Genomic DNA, 22,331 nt, shown 5'->3' with positions numbered 1-22,331 from the left:
GCCTGCAAGGCTCTTGGTACTTGGCCTCTTCTTCATTCATCAAATAAAACAGGTACTTACTCTATTGCACAGTGTTTATAATAAAGGATATTTGAAAGCTATCCAGATGCCAACTTGTTGGGGCTTTGTTAACTATGGCATGTTACCACAATGAAACACTGAGTTAGAAAAAGGAAGTACTCTCTATAACCCAAAATGGAAAAGATTCCCAGAGCATACTGTTAAATAAAAAAGCAAAGTCCAGAACAGTATGCATAATATGCTGTCTTTTGTATCAGAAAAGGGAAAACAGAACATTCATATTTGCACTTGTTTATTTTGCACGAAGAAACATGAGAAACTACTAAGTATTGTGGGAAAAATAGTTGGGGTGCGAAAGAGGATGGGGTGAAGTTGGTATGGACATAAGACTTTCCAATCTGTTCTTTTCACATATTTTTTTCTTTTTAAAAATATGATTGTATACCTATTCAAAATTTTTATTTTAAATACAATAAAATTTAGGGGCGCCTGGGAGGCTCAATTGGTTGGGCCTCTGCCTTCGGCTCGGGTCATGGTCCTGGGATAGAGCCCCGCTTGGGGCTCCCTGATCAGTGGAGAGCCTGCTTCTCCCTCTCACTCTGCTGCTCCCCTTGCTTGTGCTCACTCTCTCTCTCTGTCAAATAAAGAAATAAAATATTTTTAATAAATAAATAAATATAATACAATTTAAAAATTATTATGGCAGTACCCCCTCATCCTATACTATGTGCTCTAAATTTGTACATACAGGATGGCCCAAAGTCAAGAGCAGACCTTTCTACCTAGGAGGGGAAGATGAGGCAGCTAAAAGCAAAGCATATGAGGAAGGTAGTGGCAAGAGGTAAGGCAGAAGAAGGGAACTGGAATGAGACCTTGAGGACTATTATACTGTGGGTAGGGAATGGAGCAATAGTAACTGTAGGGCTACCTGTGTGGCTCAGTGGGTTAAGTGGCTGCCTTTGGCTCAGGTTATGATCTCAGGGTCCTGAGATCCAGCCCCACATCAGGCTCCTTGCTCCACAGGGAACCTGCTTCTCTCTCTCCCTCTGCCTGCTGCTCTGCCTGCTGGTACTCTCTCTCTCCCTCTGTCAAATAAATAAATAAAATCTTTTAAAAAATAGTTTCATTTATTTAAGTAATCTCTACACCCCACTTGGGGATCAAACCCAGAACCCAGAAATCAAGGATCCACACTCCTCTGACTGAACCAGTCAGGTGCCCCAATATTTATGTTTCATCTATACTTTTTGGAGTTTACAGATTCGCTACTACAAGCATGTTTTACAATCAGAAAGTATTATTATTAAATGTTACTTATTGTCTTAAGTGTTACTCCCAGCAGTGACAGGAGGCGACAGCAGAGGATAAGGGAACCAAAAAGAGAATGGAGCTGTGGGAGACATTTCTGTGGTCCCGCAAGTGGCCACCAGGGGTCAGCAGCACGCCGCAGTCCGCCTGCCCCTTGCCACAGGGGAAGAGGACTAGGCTCCCGCCAGGAAAGGTCCTTCTTACCCTCCTCAGTCTCACACTAATCGCCATTTGCTTTCCACATGCTTCTGTCTTGGGCCATTTCCCACTAAATGGCAGTCATGGGGACCTCCGAGGACCACAGCTGTCTGCAAGCTGGGGGGCGGTGGGGGTGGGGGCTGGCGGAGATTCCCGGGACCTGAGTTCTGCCTTCCCAGGGACCCTGGACAAACCCTGGACAAAGAGAAGGCCCTAGACTCCAAGGATCCATTCCTCCTGGTGGGGGACAGGAAATTGAGCAGGTTTCCGGGACTGGAACTCTGCCAAAGGAGAGCCAGGGGTCACAAGAGGGGTCAGCCTGTCCCAGGAGGAAGATCACTGCTCCCAGTAGGGCTACTGGTTCTGTCCTCATCAAGCAAGGGGAACGGTGGAGAGTTTGTCTGAGAGTGAGTTGGAGGCTGCAGTAGCCCAACTCCATCCTCTGAGCCGAGAACTGACCTAGGCCTGCCAGGAGTTTCTGGAAACCTGTTACTGAGAGGTGCTTCAGACAAGAAGAGAGAACAGCCCTGTGTTGTAGTATGAACCCCTACCTAAGACTCTGGAAACCTGCTGTTACCTACTGTGTGACCTTGAGAGAGTTGTTTACCCTCTCTGGGCCTTAAGTGAGTCCTCTGTTAACACAGAATTAGATAAGATGATCTTTAGGCCGCTCCCAGCTCCAGTATGCTATGACTCTAAAAATTCCAGTCTTCTACCCTTCCCTGCCCCAGAAGGGCCTTAACCCTGGGAAGATCTGGCTGGACCAGGACAGACCTCATCTGCCTTACGTATGATCTCTGGCCAGTCCCCAGGCAAGGTCCCTTTGGATTGGATCCAGGCCACCCTGAAGGTGGAGGAGGAAAAGGTTTTTGGCTGAAAGCTGGGATACCCCGAAACTCAGCAGCTCTGGTCCCCCACCCTGCGCACCATTACATGTAAGCATTGAGTACTCAAGATGTGGCCCCCATCCCCGGAAAGCCAGCTGGAAACTGCTCCCTGTCCCCACCGGGCTCCCAGATACCCCAACAGCTCTGCCAGCCCCCCCCTCCATTTACCCCCTTTCTGGACAGAGAAGAAAGGACCAAGAAGGTTAAGTCATTTTTAGGGTAACTGCTATGTAAAGAACATATTATGTATGGGAAATAATATTTATAAGCCAGCATGCTAACTTACTGTTGGTCTGTGGATACAGTTCTATATATCCAGTCCTCCAATGACGGAGTCTTGGGAGAGGCAAGGATCCCAGCAGTCACACAAAATCTCAAACTTATGAAAAGGGACATTCTGGGATTCTGGACTGGGTGGCTGAGGCAGTTTACAGAATCCTATTCTGGTGAGCTTTAAAAATTAAGCAGGCACATCTTCCTGATTCTTTGGGTGGCTCTTCCAGAAGCGGCTATGATTTACATAGCTTTCAGGATCCCTTCCAGGCGGAGACCCTGTAACACTTATCTCCAGTTTGCTAGTCTTATCAGCCAACATACATTCCCCTTGTTTTCCTTTTTTTTTTTTTAAATTGTTGGGGGCACCTGGGTGGCTCAGTGGGTTAAAGCCTCTGCTTTCGGCTCAGGTCACAATCCCGGGGTCCTAGGATCGAGCACGGCATCAGGCTCTCTGCTCAGCGGGGAGCCTGCTTCCTCCTCTCTGCCTGCCTCTCTGTCTACTTGTGATCTCTGTCAAATAAATAAAATCTTTAAAAAAAAAATTGTTTGTTCGTTTGTTTGTTTATTTGTGAGAGAGATCACAGAGGGAGAGAGAGAAGCAGGCTCTCCACTGAGCAGGGACCCTGACGTGGGGCTCGATCCCAGTGCCCTGGCAATTATGACCCGAGCCTAAGGCACACTTAACCAACTGATTCTTCCAGATGAAGAGCTAAGCTAGAGCAAGACCCAGATCCAGATTTTGTGGAACCCTGAGGCTTATACATATTTGAAGGACCCTCTTAAAGAAAAAGTATTTTGGGGTGCCTGGGTGACTCAGTGGGTTAAAGCCTCTGCCTTTGGCTCAGGTCATGATCCCCAGGGTTGTGGGATCGAGCCCCACATCAGGCTCTCTGCCTGGCAGAGAGCCTGGTTCCTCCTCTCTCTCTGCCTCCCTCTCTGCCTACTTGTGATCGCTCTCTGTCAAATAAATAAATAAAATCTTTAAAAAAAAAAAAGAAAAAGAAAAAGTATTTTTTTAAGAAAAAGTATTTTAAATTACTACTCCATGGGTTCTCTTAGAAGAGGTCCATGCATGTGCAAGGCCCTGAAAGGAGAGCTTCAGTACCACCAGTGAATCTGTTCCCTTCTAGAGATCTCTTCAAACTCTACAAAGCCTGCCTGCTTCTCTCCTTCTTCCAAATCTTTTTCCCTTTCCTCCCCTCCCTTCTCCTCCTCTCCCCTTCCCCTCATTTCCCTTCCCTTCCCTGTGTTCATCCCCTCCCTTCCCATGAACCAGAGGGACCTGCAGGGCCAGCGGAAGCGGTGTTAGTGGGAGGTAAGGAGGGATCACATGCCTGGGGAATCAGGAACTAGGAAGATGCATCGGAGGTAGCAGGAGCCAGGTTTCTCACAGCTGGGGAACAGAGTTAGATATGGGAAGAGCTGAGGCTGGAATAAACCCATGGTATTGAATGGAATGGGAGATACGGGTGCAAACTTATGTTTGTTTGCTTTTTTAAAGTAAGCTCCAGGTCCAACATGGGGCTTGAATTCACGACCCCAAGATCAAGAGTCACAGGCTCCACCAGCTGAGTCAATCAGGTACCCTGCAAACTCATGGTTTTTTAATATACATAGATAAATTTGGAAATAGATATTAATGTATATGTGTAAATATATGTGTTCTAATATATACGGTTAACAAACAAAAATTCAACTGAGTAAATACAAAGATCTAATTGGCTTTATTAAGTGATTCCGAGAATCAGGCAGTATCCCAACTAGCAAGTAGAGGAGCCCTATAAAATGGAAGGTTTTCATAGGAAAGGGGGTGACGGGGTGGGGTGGGGGCAAGGTACGGCACCTGAATGGCTCAGTAGTTAAGCAGCTGCCTTGGGCTTAGGTCATGATCCTGGGATACAGGGATGGAGCCCCACATCAGGCTCCCTGCTCAGCCCGAAGCCTACTTCTCCCTCTCCTGCTTCCCCTGCTTGTGTTCCCTCTCTGTCTGTGTCTCTGTCGAATAAATAAATTAAATCTTAAAAAAAAAAAAAAAAAGGAAAGACAGTGGGGTGATGGGGTAAGAAGTTATTAGCAAAAGAAAATATAAGTCCAGGCAAGGTCATCTCCCCTTAGGGTGAAGGGCATAGACTCTTATTAGGTGGATGACCTCATCTTTGGGAGATGGAGAGGGCCTGTGTGGTAGATTATCTTACTGGTACTGATTAGAAAATTCCTGACTGACCAGTTAAGACTTACATTTCCAGGGTGGGGGGGGGGTTGAAAATGCAGTTAGGTTAGGTATTAGGCCCCAGTTTGGTAACTTACCCTAAGTGACATCATTTTGAGAGTGTGGTTTTCTTTTTAACAATAGAAGTTATAGTCACATATGCACATATATAAATTACATTTATGTATGTGTATACACACAGCAGCACATCTAATGCTCAGGTCAAGGTTTTCTAACCAAGGAACCAGAGTTCTTTGGAGAAGAGCTCATGTCCAGTATGAGATGAGGAAAGTACAAATGAACCTAGGATATTTAATTTTGTCAAAAAATAAGGAGGTTCTCAAAAATTTTTAAGAATTTATCAGTCACAGGAGCCAGCTTAACAGAGTTAAGGTGGAACAGTGTGAGCATCTTAAAAGAAATGATAGTGTTCAAGTATAGTCCATTGAATAGAATCAGAATCCATGGACCCTAGTGATAGATAGAGCTAACATTAAAAAAAAAAAAAAAAAAACAGTTATGGGGAGCCTGGGTGGCTCAGTCATTGTCTGCCCCTAGTTCGGGTCATGATCCCAGGGACCTGGGATGGAGCCCCACATGAAGTTCCCTGATTGGTGGGGAGCCTGCTTCTCCCTCTCCCACTCCCACTGCTTGTGTTCTCTCTCTGTCAAATAAATAAAATCTTTAAAAAAAAAAGTTATTAAAAATGCCACAAAGACCGATTTCAGACCACCGTTGGTTTCACAACAGGCTGAAATTTTAGCGACTATTTGTTGCTTGCTGGTGCAGACGGCCTCCAGCAGGCCCTGATCCATGTGCCCCCCCACCTCCCACCCCCGCCCCATGTAATGCACTAAGGACAAAGCGTCCCTTCTGAGGCCTTTCCCCTGAAAATGTATAAATTGGAATCTCTTCAGAAGGAAACATTACATAGACGTGAAATGAGACACACTCTACCAAATAATTGTTTGTACTCTTCAAAAATGTCAAGGTCACAAAAGACAAGGAAAGACTGATGAACTGTCCCAGAGTAGAGAGACAAGAGAGAGCATAACTAAGTGTAATATGTGATCCTGGGTTCAGTCTTTAAGATCTTTCTGGGCCAGAAAAGAAATATGCCCAGAAGGGCCTGGGCTGGATGGTATTATCTTATCAATGTTAATTTCCTATTTTGGGTGGTTATACTGTGATTACACAGGAGAATGACACCATCTTTGGTAAATGTGCACGGCAGTGTTTACAAGTAATGGGTCATAATGCTATCTTAGGTCTCAATTGGCTAGACAAAATAGGATCTATTATGCAGACATTGAAAGAGATACAGAGACAAACCTTAAGAGACTTAATCTCAGGAAACAAACTGAGGGCTGCTGGAGGGGAGGGGGGTTAGGAGGGAGGGGATGGCTGTATGATGGACACTGGGGAGGGTATGTGCTATGGGGACAGTGCTATGAATTGTGTAAGACTGATGAATCACAGACCTGTACCCCTGAAACAAATAATACATTATATGTTAATTTAAAAAAAAAGATACAGATATATATGCAGAGAGAAGGGTATAGCAAATGTTGTAAATGTCAATAATTGGGGAACCTAGACAAGGAGTATGTTAGAGTTCTTTGTACTATTCTTGTGACTTTTCTGAAGGTTTCACATTATTTCAAGATAGAAAGAAAAATGTTCCATGGTTTTCCCTAAGGCTGGATCCCAAATTCTCACCTGCTGGGAAACAGGATGATTTGCATCTCCAACAACATTTCCTCAGTTTGAGAAGTCTCCCTGCCCTTCCCTGGGAGCTATGCCAGCTGATGAAAAGTTCCAGGATGGGGCTGGACCGGGGCATTCATCAGGGGCCAGATAATAGGGACTTATACAATAAGCCTGGCATGTCAGGGACTCTTGGTGTCCCTGGCCATTACGTTTTTCCAGACAATTCACCTGACAAAGAAGGAAAAACCATTTACCCTTATTCCAATAAATAAATAAATAAATAAAGACTACATAATTCAAATTACAAAATATGTTTAACAGAAGGCTTTGCTTCAGATTTCCTTTAAATAAGTAGCAAGGCCCCAGGTGCAGCATGATTTCATTTACAAAAATTCAATTAACACACGAGTTTTCCCCAAAAACATATGTCAGGGTAACTTCTGGGAAGTCCTACAGAAGGAGTAAGTGAAATCAGATTTAACGACTCAACTCCTGGCAGAAATATTACTTAGTTCCAAGGGGGTTACAACCTGTTTCCCAGATCTTCATAACTTAGCATCTGGTTCTGTTGATGTTTCTAGTTCACTGTTAGGACTCAGCCTCTTGAACCAGGCATGAAGACAAGAATAGTAGCTGATTTAATTTGCCAAATCAGAGATCACACCAAGTCCAGGCCAGAGACCTTACACTCCTGGGAGATCTCTGCAGTCATGACAACTTGCTATGGAAGTCCATTCTGCTACGTTCCACTTTCACCATTTATTAAATTTAAGTCAGCTGAGTTGAGACCTATATTCTATCTACTGGGATTGGCTAAGGCAATAAATCAAAGACTGTCAGAATTAGACAGGATCTTAAAGATCATCTTGTACCATCTGCATACCAGCCTGTGGTTGAGGATCCCTAATCAGCAAGACTCTTTCCAGTGTCGTGAACCAAACAGTGATAAACCACTCATGAAGAGAGAGTGGGCTGCTGCCTTTTAGCTCAGGTGCAGGTGATGGGTGATGGATGAGAAGACATTTGAATCCCCCTGCAACATCTAAGGAATTCTTCGATCCTCCTTCACCTCCTTTAGTCAAGTAAAGACAAGGCTGGCTTCTTGCCTTCCTTCTCCTGAAGACCAGGCCAGGTGCCAGCATTTGATCACATGAGGTCTTTTCTTAGGGGAGCCTTTGCTTTGTTCCCTCCTGCTTAAGCAACGAGCTCAATACCTACAAGTTATATCCATTTCATTCAACTTATCTTTTATTGAGTACTGACCAGGTTTGGGGCACAGAGCTAGGCTCTGGGTTCACAGTGTGCATGAAACAATCATTAGTACCTGCCTACACAGAGTTTACAGTCTAAGGGAGGGAGACTATAAACACAGAAATATATAATTACAAATTACGGTAAGAGTCATGAAGGGGAAAAGCAAGGTGCCCTGAGAGATATTAATATGTTAGGGGTCTAGAAAACTTTTCTGAGACAGTGACATTAAAGGTGAACCCTGAAGGATGAGCAGGAGTCAGTTAGACAAAGTGGAAAGAAAGAATATCCCAGGCAGAGAGAATGGGAGAAGACTCTGATGCAGCATAGAGTTCAGAATATTTGAGAAACAAAGGACCAGTATGGCCAGAATCTGGTACAATCAGGGGGACTGGAGTAGGATGATACTGAAAGGGATTCAGGTTAAAAAGGAAGCTATGTGCCCTGCTGAAACATTTGAGTTTTCATAAGTGCACTGACTTATAAGCAATGGAGTAAGCTGATTTAATTTAATCTTTAAAAAGTCATTGCTCTGGCGGGGCCTGGGTGGCTCAGTGGGTTAAAGCCTCTGCCTTTGGCTCAGGTCATGATCCCAGAGTCCTGGGATGGAGCCTGCGGCAGGCTTTCTGCTCAGCAGGAAGCCTGCTTCCTCCTCTCTCTCTGCCTGCCTCTCTCCCTACCTGTTATCTCTGTCAAATAAATAAAGAAAATCTTTAAAAAAAGAAGTCATTGCTCTGCAAAAATTGAAAGGAAGAAGGCAAAAAAAAAAAGAAAGAAGAGATAAATTAAGAGGCTATTATAATTCAGACAAGAAGTGATAGTGGCTTGAACTCAGCCAATAGCAATAGAGATAGAGAGACGTGGAGGATTCAAGATACATTTGGATGTAGGGACCAAGTGGAGAAAGCAGTATCAAGAATTTCACTGAAAAATTCTACATAGAGCAGCTGGGTGGAATGGAAGGAGGTCCCATTTACCAAGATGAGAAAGTCCAGGAAAAAGTTGAAAGGGAAGAGATTCTGAGTTCAGAATTGCACACAGTAGGTTTCTGAGATTCTTGTGAACCTTCCAAGTGAATAAATATATTGGGAATCATCAGCAAATAAATGGTATTTAAAAGCGAAGGAGTGGATGAGACTATCTAGGAAAAGACTATAGAGTGAGAGAGAAGAAGAGAGAAGCAGAGACATAACAGAGGAGAGGCAAAACTAAGCCCCGAGGAAACGCAACACAGAGATCTGAGAGAGAAGAGCATCTGGAAAAGGGACCCTGAGAGCAACTGCCAGAGAGAAAGGAGAAATCAAAAGAGCTGATGTCACTGAGGTTGAGAGAAAAGAATATTTCAAAAAGATGAGTTTGGTAGACTGTTCGAATGTTTCTGAGAGGTCAAGCAATGTAGAGACCATTGATGACAAGTCAGTTTTGATAAAGAAATGGAGGGAGAGGGGCACCTGGGTGGCTCAGTCGTTAAGTGTCTGCCTTCGGCTCAGGTCATGATCCCGGGGTCCTGGGATCGAGTCCCACATCGGGTTCCCCACTCAGAGGGAAGCCTGCTTCTCCCTCTCCTACTCCCTCTGCTTGTGTTCCCCCCCACCCCCGGTCAAATAAATAAAATAAAATAAAAAAGAAATGGAGGTAGAAACTATACTGGAGTAGGTTCAAGAATGAATGATAGAAGGTGAAAACAGCTTGCAGAGGGAAGCAGAGGAACAGGGTAATAAATGGCTATCTTCTCACTTTGGCCTCCTAGCCAGGTCGGCTACAAACTTATTCCATCTTTCCTCCCAGGTTTTCATGGCAGCCTTTTTCTCAGTATCCAACAAGGTGCTGAACCTGCAAGAGAAAAGGCACTCAGGTCAGGAGAGAAAGGGTTGGGGAAAAGCTGAGGGGGTCTCAGATGTTTGCAGAGCACCTTTCTCCCCAGTCCAAGAGCAATAAGGAAACAGAGGCAATGTAGAAAAAAAACATTAAAAACCTTCCAGACTTCTTCCCCAAAACTCTAAGAGAGATAAACACAAGTCGTAGGGCAGAAGAGCGAGTTGGGGATCTGGGAAGTACACAAGATACTCACTTGATAGAGTTCATAGCCAGCTGTTTAAGGGTCCTCAGATCAGCTGCCATTCCCCCAATGCCCATGAAGGCCTCATAGAAATCATAGGATAAACCTTTGGCACCAAAGACAGCTGGGTCATCAGAGCTGATCACCATGGGGTACCCAGTGGCCATCAGAACAGCAGCAGGGTGATTTCTCAAGTCAGACACCAGTTTCAGAACCTGCCAATAAGAGGCAAAGGAGGACAAACTTTGACCATAAAAAGAGTTGTCCCAAGAGAGGCAAGACCCTGAGGATAACCAGCTCCTTTCTTACCCTCATCATCCCTGACCACTGGAATGACTTCTGGGCACAACACAGAAATAGAGCCAGGCCTCGTGTTCTTCCTAATTTTTTCCAGGTTTCTTTACCACCACAAACATTTGGTCTCTCTCTTGGTCTGGCTCAGAGCTGCTCTCCTGAACACAGGAAGACAGACAGGTGCACAAGAACCCCAAGCAACTGTGGAAACAGCAGTATCCTATGGCCCCTCCCACTTCACTAGGCTTCCTCACTGTCCCTTTAGCTTTGTCTATAGCTTTGCCCAAACTTCCACCCCACTGGGCACCCTCACTGCTGCCTCATTGTTATGAATGGGTTAAGCAAGGAACGATTCCTAAATAACTTACTAATCGGAGTGAGACAGTGGAGGAATACTGAAAACAGGTGAGCTGAGGAGCAAGAAATTATACAGGAAAGAGTTTGGGAAATCAGAACAGAGGCTGAGATTGGAGGGTTGGTCTCATGGGTCATGCATACCTGGTTGGAGATGGGACAAACTTCTATGGGGATGTTCTTCTTCCAGGAGTCAGCCCAGACTGCGGGGTGTTTGGTCAAAGCAAATCCATGGCCAATCCTGGTAGAGTTCAGTATTAGAGCATCCAGAAGATTTCTATCTATGGAAGTACCCTGCCAGTCTGGGGGAAAGGGATAGTTTTCAGTCAAATGGATCTGGCCCATAGACCATACTCAGATAAACACTTCTGATCCCCAAGCAAGAAAAAGAACACACACACGTGCGTGCACAAGCGCACGCGCGCGCACACACACACAATTTTCCTGGTAACGATGCTAACAAAAGGTAATAAAAGCCTTTATTTTATGTATGTATGTAACAGATGAGGAAGTTGAAACTTAAACAGGCTTTATAAATTGAAGGGGCGTACTCAATTAAGTAGTAAAACTGGGTTTCGAAACTTGGTCTGTCTGACTCCACAGTCAATCTTCTTTCTTTCCATTTGTTTGTTTCCAGAGCGATTTCCTGGGAACTTTGCTTATTATCTTTACAATAATGTGTTGCAAACACTCAATATTACTTGTATGTCTTACTCAATTTGTATCTTCACCAATATGAACTGCAACATTGACTACAAGATCACAACGACCAGCAAGGTGGTGGCAGGTACTGCCTATATACCAGCCAGACCCACTGTATCTTCCTTGCTCGCAGGGCTTTCTTTGGAGGGTGAAAATTACAGGTCCTGACTCTGCTGGCTTCCCTTGCAGCTAGGATAGTCCTAATGCTGGCCTGGAAGGTAATTGGTGGTAATTGGTGGAGAGCCCTTCTTCCCTGATAAAAGAGATGCCCTGGAGCAAATATCTTGACTCTTGCTTCACTGAATTGGTTACACCTAAATGTAACTTGACTATCTGACAACTAAGTACAGTGAACCCCTGGATTTGAAGAGGAAAGCAGAGGTCACTTATTATGTAAAATAATAGGTGACTTTAGGGCACCTGGGTGGCTCAGTCGATTAAGTGATTACCTTTGGCTCAGATTATGATCTCGAGGTCCAAAACAGATGATCCAAAATAGATGACCTTGTTGCGAAACCTATTAAATGTGCATATTCCATTCCTGTCAGCCAAAAGCATTCTAACTGATCTACATGTAAAATATGAAAATTCTACTTTTCTTTTTTTTATTATTTTTTATTTTTTTTAAGATTTTACTTATTTATTTCACAGACAGAGATCACAAGTAGGCAGAGAGGCAGGCAGCGAGAGAGGGGGAAGCAGGCTCCCTGCCGAGCAGAGAGCCTGATTCGGGGCTCGATCCCGGGACTCTGGGATCATGACACGAGCCGAAGACAGGGGCTTTAACCCACTGAGCCACCCAGGTGCCCCGAAAATTCTACTTTTCTGTTAGGAATAAAACCCCAGAATTCCCCCTGCTAGTTAGGGTATGTGTTTCGGGAAGATTTTCACTGGTTTCCTATCTAGAACTTTCTTTTCAAACAGCTCTTCCTATTTATTTATTTAAGATTTTATTTATTTATTTATTTGATGGGGTGCCTGGGTGGCTCAGCTGTTGAGTGGCTGCCTTTGGCTTGGGTCATGATCACAGGGTCCTGGGATTGAGCCCCACATCGGGCTCCTTGCTTGGTGGGAAGCCTGCTTCTCCCTCTCCCACTCCCCCTGCTTGTGTTCCCTCTCTCACTTTATCTCTCTCTCTGTCCAATAAATAAATCTTTTTTTAAAGATTTTATTTATTTATTTGACAGAGATAACAAGTAGGCAGAGAGGCAGGCAGAGAGAGAAGGAAACAGGCTCCCTGCTGTTGCGGGGCTCAATCCCAGGACCCTGGGATCATGAACCTGAGCCAAAGGCAGAGGCTTTAACCCACTGAGACACCCAAGCACCCCAATAAGTCCTTTTTTATAAATATTTTATTTATTTATTTGAGAGAGAGTGAGTGAGAGAGTGAGGATAAGCCAGGGGAAGAAAAGAGGGAAAGGGAGAAGCAGACTCCCTGCCCACTGAGCAGCGAGCCTGATGCAGGACTCGATCCGATCGGGACCTGAGCCAAAGGCAAGTGCTTAACTGACTGACCCACCCAGGCACCCCAGATCGCTTACATTTTATTTTATTTTTTTGAAAGATTTTATTTATTTATTTGAGAGAAAAAGAGAACACATGAATAGGGGGAGTGGCAGAGGGAGAGGGAGAAGCAGGCTCCGCTGAGTGGGGAGCCCAACATGGGGCTCAATCCCAGGACTCTGGGATCATGACCTGAGCTGAAGGCAGATGCTTAACCAACTGAGCCACACAGGCACCCCTCTTCCTTTTTAAAAATAAGAACATGACTCTTGGGTATTAATACCCTGTATTTCTCCTGGCAAAATCCTCTCTTAGGGCCGTGCATCTTAGAATGTGGTTAGATCCTGGTACAGTGTTTCATACTGTTGAAATTATTTCACACAGGTAAGTATGGTTTTCCCAACTAGACCACAAGCTCTTCATGGTTAACAACCCCTAGCCCTTATCGCATCCCCCACAAACAATTCTACAAATCTCCTACAACTCTGATCTAAATTGGATCCAAAATGACTTGAAATGTCAGGGAAAAAGAGATTAATGCACACGGACCCTTCCTCTGAGAGGTGGTGTGATAAACGAAGGGTTGAGCCTGGTTGTGAAATTCAAGCCCCCACTGCTCTTCACATCTAAGGATGACAGGTGCCTAAGGTACTCAGGGACACCAGGTGAGACATAGCAGCAAGCTTTCCTCCTGACGTCTTCATTTTGACCTGAAATTGCAGCCATGATCTGGGATTCCCTTTGCTTAGGGTTTATATATTTTAAGGACTGTAAAATGGGAAGGTCTCAGAGATGACCCATGAGCCTGTAGAGTGAGCTTTGGGGAACAAAGCTGTGGCTAGGCTAATGGCATTTTAGAAACAATAGCAGTGGGCTGGCTTGAGCTGGGTGGGGTCTCCTGTTCAGCACTGAGAAGTGTGGGCAGAGCCTCCTAGCTGCTAGTGCAGGCCTGGTTCTAGACTCCTGTGTGACTTTGGACAGGTGCATTGATTTCTTAAGCACAATTTGCTCATTATAAAATGGAGATCATCAGAAAGGGCTCAAATTTAAATTCCACTAATGACCAGCTCCTTGCCTTTGGACCAACCACTCTGTGTTTGGAGACTTGGGCTTTTCACCCATAAAATGGGAAGGGTGCCTGGGTGGCTCAGTTGGATAAGCACCCTACTCTTGATTTCAGCTCAGGTCATGATCTCAGGGTCATGATCCCAGGGTCTTGAGATGGAGCCTGCTGTCTAGCTCTGCATTCAGCAGGGAGTCTGCTTGAGATTCTCTCTCCCTCTCCCTTTGCCTCTCCCACCCAAATAAATAAATCTTTTAAATAAAATAAAAATAGGGATTAAAAACACCTTCCCAGCAGGACCAGGGTGAAAATTAGAAATAATACATGTGGGGCACCTAGGTGGCTCAGTAGGTTAAGCATCTGCCTTTGGCTCAGTTCATGATCTCAGGGTCCTGGGATCAAGCCCCGCATTGGGCTTCCTGCTCTTCAGGGGAACTGCTTCTCCCTGCCCCTCTGCCTGCTGCTCTCCCTACTTGCATACTCTCTCTGTCAAATAGATAAATAAAATCTTTAAAAAAAAAAAAGAAAGAAAGAAAGAAAAGAAGGGGTGCCTAAGTAGCTCAGTGGTTAAAGCCTCTGCCTTCGGCTCAGGTCATGATCCTGGGGTCCTGGGATCGAGCCCCGTGTTGGCTTCTCTGCTCAGTGGGGAGCCTGCTTTTGCCTCTCTCTGTGCCTGCCTCTCTGCCTACTTGTGATCTTGGTCTGTCAAATAAATAAATAAAATCTTTAAGAAAAGAAAAAAGAAATAGGGGCACCTGGGTGGCTCAGTGGGTTAAAGCCTCTGCCTTCGGTTCAGGTCATGATCCCAGGATTCTGGGATCAAGCCCCGCATCGGGGCTCTGCTCAGCAGAGAGCCTGCTTCCCCTCCTTCTCCCTCTGCCTGCCTCTCTGCCTGCTTGTGATCTCTGTCAAATAAATAAATAAATAAATAAATAAATAAATAAATCTTTAAAAATAAAAAAAGAAAGAAAGAATGTATGTGAAGACACTGTTATTATCATTGTTATTCCTTCTCCAGGAGTTGCCATTAGGATTAAGTGAAATAACACATATGAAATGGACAAGTGCCACAAAAGGACTACCAACAATACCAATACTGCCCCAGAATTCCATCAGTTCTCTTGAATGAGGAGGAGCCCTCCTATCCATCACCTCCTCTGTTCTGCTTGTCTTCAGATGGCTCACCTGTCTCTCCAGCATGGAAAAAGTAAGGCAGTTTAATGCCCTGCAAGGTGGGTATCATCAAAGCCTTCCTGTAGTCATACAAGGTATAGCCAGTGTCCTCACGCCCCACCTGCAGGACAGAGAGGAGGGGACATGGAGCCATCTGCTTGGTCCGTGCCTCAGCTGTCACTACAACAAAATTATGCTTCTCAAACTAAACCACACATACCCCCAGGGCTTTGTAGCTATGTGCCAAGAGGAAGTGCGCCTTAGGATAACAAGCGTATCTCCTTCGGAATGCTGATTTTAATTTGTTGGGGGTGGGGAGGGCAGACAAGGACACATTTTTACAATAAGCCAAATACGGATAATCAATGTAGTAGAATGGAGTGCAGGCTTGCAATAGAGTTGGAACTTACGAGTAGATCCCTTTGAACAACTACCTAGCCCCCTTCCAACCCTAATTTCCCTCTAGGGCTTGTCCATTTCAGCCCTTGTAGGGACTGTTCTGGAAGGTCTATACTAGAGGTGCTCTTTCCCAGCCTCTGTTGTCTGTGCTGCATGCAGAGGGAAGAGGTGAGATGAGAGGGCCTTCTGCCCCTTTCAGGAGAGGCCAGACTCTTTGAGCAACCCCCAGGGATCCCAGGAGGGCATCCCGGGTCCAAACAAAATCAGTCTTTGAAATCCACTCCTGAGCTCTGGATGGTCTGAAAACAGGACCTTAAGCACAGACTCAGGTAAGATGCACAGATTCTGTAAGAGGGAGTCAGGAGCACCTTTCAGCCAGTTCGTTCAAACTAGCTGACCTTCCCTAACAAGATTTAATGGGTTGTCGTCTGGGAAGTGTGCCCTGGTTGGCAGAACCTGGCGATGGCTTTGATTTGGTGGAGGGGCAGAGGACAGTTTTGCCCAGGGCTAGCCCCATCTCTGCTTCCAGGCTTCCCCCTACACTCCTCCGCCATGTGCTATGGTTTTAAGAGCCAGCCGTGGGTGGGCAACATGGGCTAGAAAGAGGGCGGAGGGCAGGGGAATGGGAGTAAACCCACCATTACTGCCCAACCTCCTTGAATTCTCCTTATTCTGCAACTCCCCCTTTCAGCCTTCTGGCCCTTTCTGCTCCCCCTTCTCTTGTGACTACAGGCCCCCAGAGAAAGTCAGTGCTAAACTCTGGCCAGGCCTGTGCCTCTACAGAGGGCTTCCGTGGGAGATGACAAGGCCTTAGGGAAGAGCTCCCTGCTGGGCCCTGCTCTCAGACAGCTTCGTTGTGCAGTCCGTTACCAAGTCAAAGCCTGCCACCATCCTGGGGAATGTGGCCCGAAGCATCATAGCCGTTTGGATGGATTTCATGATGAAGGACACATTTTTGAATCTGCGAGAGAGAGAGAGAGAGAGAAGCAGGGGCAACAGCATGACTTGGCATTGGTGCTGCTGTGTACCCCAGAGTGGCTCTGCCAGTGCTTGGACCTGGGCCAGGTCAGGGTACTCAGCAACCGTTCCCCATTGCCCATGTGACCCTCTCCTGACTAGGCCATCGTGACTCCTGCCAGGGGCTACCTCTGAGAGAGGTACCTCTTCACCCAAACCCAACCCTATCGAGGACTCTGGCTGGCTCCAGGATGACCCACAGTGTCTGAAAGGCAAGACCCATGGGATATGCTTCATTATCTACATTCGGATGAAGCAAAAAGGCCTCGTCCAAAACTTGCCCTGCATCCCTGAGAGGATGGCTCCTGGAAGTGGGTGCAGTACAGAGCCTGGCTCTCTGTCCACTGGGCACCTAGGAAATGCAACAGATGAACCAAGTCCCTGTCAGGTCAGCAGGACCTGGCAACAATAGGTCCTTTGCCCCCAGTTAATTCAGCAAGGCCCTGGGCACTCCAGAAACCCTATGACCGAACTTCTGTCTTCTCTCTGCACCCTCTTTGTTCCAGTCCAGGAAAAGGATGAGGCAAACAACAAGACAACAGAAGCACTGAAGGGAAAAGTCTGGTACATCTCTGTGACAGGACAAAGGTCTCTGCACAGCAGCTGGCTCACTTGTCCCTCAGTGACAAAATTTCTGTGGGCCTAAATTTCTCCTGCCCCCTTCCCCACATTGCTCACTCCCTCTCCTGCAGAGCTCTAAGGGAACACAGAGGATTGATCAGCTGCAGCCCAGCCCTCACACCCTCCTGCCATTGGCTCCCAGGTTGCCTCTGAGGGGAAGCAGTGGGGCTCCAGCCTGCCAGCTCCATCCCAGATGACTAGCTCCCGCTCATGCATGCCCCCACTCCCAGCCCTCACAAAGAGGGAAGGGGATTCAGTGGGAATGGAGTGGGGAGGAGTCTGACTGCCCCCCAGAGCCCAGCCTCTAGGGTAGGCTGAGCAAATGGAGATGCTGCCCCTCCCCAAGTCCTGATTCCATGTGATCTGCATTTGAGAACCCTGCATCTCCAGCCCGGTGCACAGTCACAGGCCTTAGACTGGTGGCCCTCTGACAGGAAGAAAGAGCTGTCCTTCAGTATAATCAATAGGAAAATTCAGTTTTAAAGCTTTCTGTGCTTGCTTGGGGGAAAAGTGGGTCCTTGTTCATGCTACCAGGTCCCACATACATGCTCCTGTGGGGTGTCTACACACAGACTCTGAGATAGCGGTCCCTCAGGGCTGGGTCACCAGTCAAGGCCTTGCACACAGCCATCCCCCATGGATGACATTAAGCAGAACCCCAGAGGCAAACTGAAACAAGGAAATGAGCCAGTTATCTAAACATATAGGCCAAAACATATCCCAGGCCAACATGGGGCCTAGAATTAATATGGAAAATTGCCATAGTTCTTCATTTAAGCTCAGTGGCAAAGATTCGAACTAGAAATGACTTTAGAGGTAGAGGTTTGCATCCATGCATGAATGTACCCACTGAGTCCATGGCTCTTTGGCACAGGGTGTAGGTCTCTGATGCCAGCCTCCCTCTTTTTTCCTCTCTCTTCCCCTCCCTTCCTAGTGGCTCTGTCTGCATCCCATTCTCCCAAACCCCGCACTTCACCCATGTCCTCTCTCACCTGCGATCTGAATAAATGAGTTTGATTCCAATAAATCCAGGATGCTTTTTCGCAAACATATAAGCCACTTCTCTGTAAGTCCTCACTGACCACTCCTGGTTATGGATGGTCCCATTCAGTTCATATACCTAGGAAGGAAGCATGGTCATGATCAGACATCAGAGGTGAGCGAAACTTCATTCCCATTGCCAATAATCTCTAAAACCACATTGGACTTTGCAATTTCCTTGCCTAGTGCCTTCACCAGCCTCTGACATTTCTCAGAAGTCCTAGTCCTATCTGGGATAATGCTCTTGAACACCACAAAGTAGGCTGTCTGCCTGTCTCATTCATTGCTGGGTCCTTGCACCCTGAACAGTGCCTGGTGCTCGGGAGGCATGTGTGTAATGAATGAATAACAGGTCAGCGGGGGACAGGACCCACTTCATCTCCCCACTTTCCCATCCCTATGTGAGATATCCCGAGGTGGACATGGTTAGGGGCAGAGTGAGAAGAGCCAGCAATGGACCATGGGTAAGGCAAAGGGGAAGGAATGGGTGGAAAGAAGTCCCCTCTTTGGGGGCTCATTGGGCCAAGTCCTCTCATTGGGCCACACGAAACCCACTGAGAGAGGCCAGAGCGCATTGGCGTGGACATGTCCCCTGCAGCTCCCTCTGCCCTCCCCTGCCACTGGGTCAGCTCTCACCCCTGCAAAGAATGGCAGTTCAGGGTCAGGATGTGGGAGTTTTTTCCCAAGAGATTGTGGAGAGAGGGAAGATGGGAAGAAGTAATATGCAAAAGTCATTTCCATGAACATCAGTTAAAAACCTGCCATGGGCAAGGAACCAGGCTAGGTCCTGGAGGGGTAGTAAGACAAGATGCCTGCCCTTAAGGAGTTCCCGATTTAGTGGAGACAAGCTCTGTTCACATTTATGATATAAAGCAGGAAGAATTAAGTGCTAAATAGAGGTTACAGGACCTCAGAAGGAAAGGGGCTTCCTTTGAACTGGGTAGGGTCAGAGACGCTTTCTGGGGGAGATGGCACTGAAGCATTGCTAGGCCTGTGTGCGAAGCAGTGGCCCTAAGGGAGCCAGACCTGCAGGGTCAGGGAGCAGAGGCTAACGGGCAGAGAGACAGAATGGAAGTCATGAGCTCTCCCACTGCCTGCAGGAGAGAAGTCCTTTTTCCTCCCTGGGGTCTGATATCCTGGAGCTGGTCGTGTCCAGGAAGCTCTTCTCATTGCCCAGCCAGTCACTTGCTCACTCTCACCGGCCCATGGGGCCTCCTTTTTCCTCCTACCTGTACCCCGAGGTGTTGCCTTCTGTCCTGGGGCAGCCTCCCCAGCACCCTCTTCTCCCCAGGCCCACAGAGCAGCCTCTTGGCTCTTTTTCACCTCTGGGGGTCCTGTTTTGCAGCCCAGCTTGGGGGAAGTGGGGTGGATGGGCAACTCTTTCTAGCCCCTCCTCTTGGCCCCATTGGCCTTGGCTCTTTGGTTTCCTCTGCTGTTGCCCCAGTGAAGCCTGGCCTCTCACGCAATCCCCCGCAAGGCTGCCTCAGCCAGCTGGGCTTGGTATTGGCAGGTGGCCCTTCCCTGACTGCTTGGCCTTGGAGTGGACATTCTCAGGCTTACTGAAGGTTAGAGCTGCCAGAACTTTCCAGAGGACAGAATCTTAGAAACTGCTAACTCAGTATCTAGTATAGCCTGTTACTACTATTAATATTTTTACCAAGGAGATCAGAGTATGCCACCCTAAAATACGCTCCTTTTGCATAAGGATTACTTTGAGTGGAAAGCAATTAAGCAGCAAACACAGAGCTCTTTGCCCTCCTCCTATCTGCCTACAGGCAGGACATAAACTATTGGTGAAGGTGCTCCCCCTACTATCTCCCATACCAGAAGAACAAGGCTTATCACTGGAGACAGAAGGTCAGTACCTAGAGGAGTCTGCATAAGCAAACCTTACTATTATAACCCTTATCTTCTATGAGTGTCCCCCATATATTTCCCTCACCACAATTTACTGCCCCAGAAACCCAAACACCTTTTCCTTTGTATTATCATTTCTCCACAATTTATCACCACTGGTTAAAATCATGTATAAGCACCTGTTCTACCCACTTCTTTGGGTCTCACTTTTTTCTACAAGACCTCCATGCACACAAAAATTAAACATTAACATCAAATACAATGTGTATGACTTTTCTCCTGTTAATGTGGCTTTTGTCAGTTTAATTTGCAAGCCCCCAAAAAAGAACTTTAGGAGGGTAAAGGAAAGTTACTTTCATCCTCTCCTCAAGTTTTTTATTATTATTTTTTAAAGATTTTATTAATTTATTTGACAGAGACACAGCGAGAGAGGGAACACAAGCAGGGGGAGTGGAAGAGAGAGAAGCAGGCTTCTAGTTGAGCAGGGAGCCCAATGCAGGGCTAGATCCCAGGACTCCGGGACCATGACCGGAGCGGAAGGCCTAACGACTAAGCTACCCAGGCGCCCCTTACCAAGGATTTTTTAAAAGAGAACTCTTCCTGCCACTGATCAAAGCTTCAACATGGGGCACCTGGATGGTTCAGTGAGTTAAGCCTCTGCCTTTGGCTCAGGTCATGATCTCAGGGTTCTAGGATCAAGCCCCACATTGGGTGGGCTCTCTTCTCAGCAGGGAGTCTGCTTTCCCTTCTTTCTCTGCCTACTTGTGATCTCTCTGTCAAATAAATAATATCTTTAAAAAAAAAAAAGGGAAAAAAAGCTCCAACAGACTTCCAGGTGCTCTATTAGAATCTTCAGATCTTTGATGCTGAAAGAACCTATATCCTGTAGCCCAGCAGTACTCAAAGTGTAGTAAGGGAACCCCTGTGGGTCCCGTAGACTTTTCTAGGCAATCTGCAAAATCAAAAACTCTTTTCATAGAAGTTTCAAGATATTATTTGTCTTTTTCATTCTCATTCTCTCATGAGTGCGTAGAATTTTCTGGAAGTTGTATCATACATGACAATATTTCTCTGACAAATAATGGGTTATGTGCTTGTGCAGTCTTGTGTTTTGAAATTTTCTCAGTTTTAATTTTTAACACAGGCTGGATTATACAGCAAAGAGTAGATATAATCCATATAAACAAAAGTTCTTTGGGATCCTCCAAAATTTTTGAGCGTCAAATTTTGAGAACAATGCATTAAAGAAACCCAGAATTGATACTCAAAGTTGTCTTGGCATTCTCCAGGTGATTTGCAGAAGGGCAGAACAGAATTCTTCCCCATGCCTTGACTGCTGTGTCATTACTGAGTCACCTGCCCAGACACACCCAAGGGATTCTAAACCGCTGACAGGGAGGATCCAGGTCCAAGTCCTTTGGATCTTTCCACCTCCCCTCCCACAGCACCAGAGCAGGAGCTCCACAAATAAGCATTAACTTAGGAAAAGCACTCTCTGCTTGGAGTTCCAAAAGTACTAAACCCCAGGCAGCACGTTTTAGAGAAGGGATGAATAGTTGGAGATTGGAGGGGTGGCCAGTAGAGTCTAGAGTTGGCAGAGTCGTGCTCGCAGAACAGAAGGGAAACAAAAGAACCTTAAAAAAAAAAAAAAGAAAAGAAAAAACAAAGGACAATTCTGCCTAAAAGAAGATCCTTGACATATGAAACAAGTAGGTACAGATATGCAAATGACACACCAGAGGCATGATGGGAGTTTGCATATGGCCACAGTTTCAAGCCATCAATTCTGTCATTCCAGCACTTGCTGCTGGAGAATCTGGGCCTCCTGCCTTGCAGGGTTCCAATCCCACTGCCAGTTCCCATAGCATGGAGAGACTCGAAGATGGAATCTGGCCCCTGGGGCTACAGATGCCGAGCCCTCGTCTCTTGGTGTCTCACTCAGTAAATCACCACTGGGGCTGCCCAGGGCCTTGTGCTCCTGGGCCTCTGGCTGAGAAACTGTGGGCTTTACAGAAGCACCCAGGGCAAGATCTGAATGCTCACGAGCAACCCCATTTCATGGAGCAAGAGACCCTTTTCATAGGGAGACCTGCAACTCCTCACAGCCTCACAGCCACTCTACTACCCATTAGAATGGTTAGAACACGGCTGTGAAGCCAGGCACTCAAGGAAAGTTCCCACCTGGTTAGGGGGCTCTGGGCAGCCTTCTGGGTTGGGGCTCCCAGTGGAGGTATGTTTTGCCCCAGTAAATCATACCTCCCAGGGTCGCTGCAAGAATCAAATGAGTTAATATTTGTAGAACACTCAGAAACGATAACTATGAGGGCGTCTGGCTGGCTCAGCCGGAAGAGCACATGACTCTTCGAGCCCCCCACTGGGTGTAGAGAT

At 46.4% G+C, this 22,331-nt stretch overlaps 1 protein-coding gene across 3 annotated transcripts in view; it reads right to left on the bottom strand.

Annotated features, from left to right (window-relative positions):
* Positions 1-296: 296 nt before the first annotated feature.
* LOC111159759 (adenosine deaminase 2) overlaps positions 297-22,331 on the bottom strand; it is a 34,406-nt gene continuing 12,371 nt past the window's right edge. For 2 of the 3 annotated variants that reach the window (XM_022522347.1, XM_022522349.1), the window contains 7 exons: positions 18,038-18,165; positions 16,278-16,368; positions 15,021-15,129; positions 10,712-10,869; positions 9,932-10,134; positions 9,598-9,693; positions 297-655 (listed from right to left, as the gene is read on the bottom strand). In XM_022522347.1, coding sequence (XP_022378055.1) covers positions 643-655; positions 9,598-9,693; positions 9,932-10,134; positions 10,712-10,869; positions 15,021-15,129; positions 16,278-16,368; positions 18,038-18,165 — 798 coding nt within the window. In that variant the 3' untranslated portion in view covers positions 297-642. Of the gene's footprint in view, positions 656-6,812; positions 6,838-9,597; positions 9,694-9,931; positions 10,135-10,711; positions 10,870-15,020; positions 15,130-16,277; positions 16,369-18,037; positions 18,166-22,331 lie in introns of those variants that run through there. The other variant, XM_022522348.1, reaches the window with a different exon arrangement.

This window comes from Enhydra lutris, unplaced genomic scaffold (assembly GCF_002288905.1).
Source record: "Enhydra lutris kenyoni isolate GAN:26980312 unplaced genomic scaffold, ASM228890v2 scaffoldscaffold69, whole genome shotgun sequence".
In the NCBI taxonomy this organism is placed as follows: Eukaryota; Metazoa; Chordata; class Mammalia; order Carnivora; family Mustelidae; genus Enhydra; species Enhydra lutris.
Note: the sequence above shows the minus strand (reverse complement) of the source record. Positions and strands in the feature narration are given on the sequence as shown.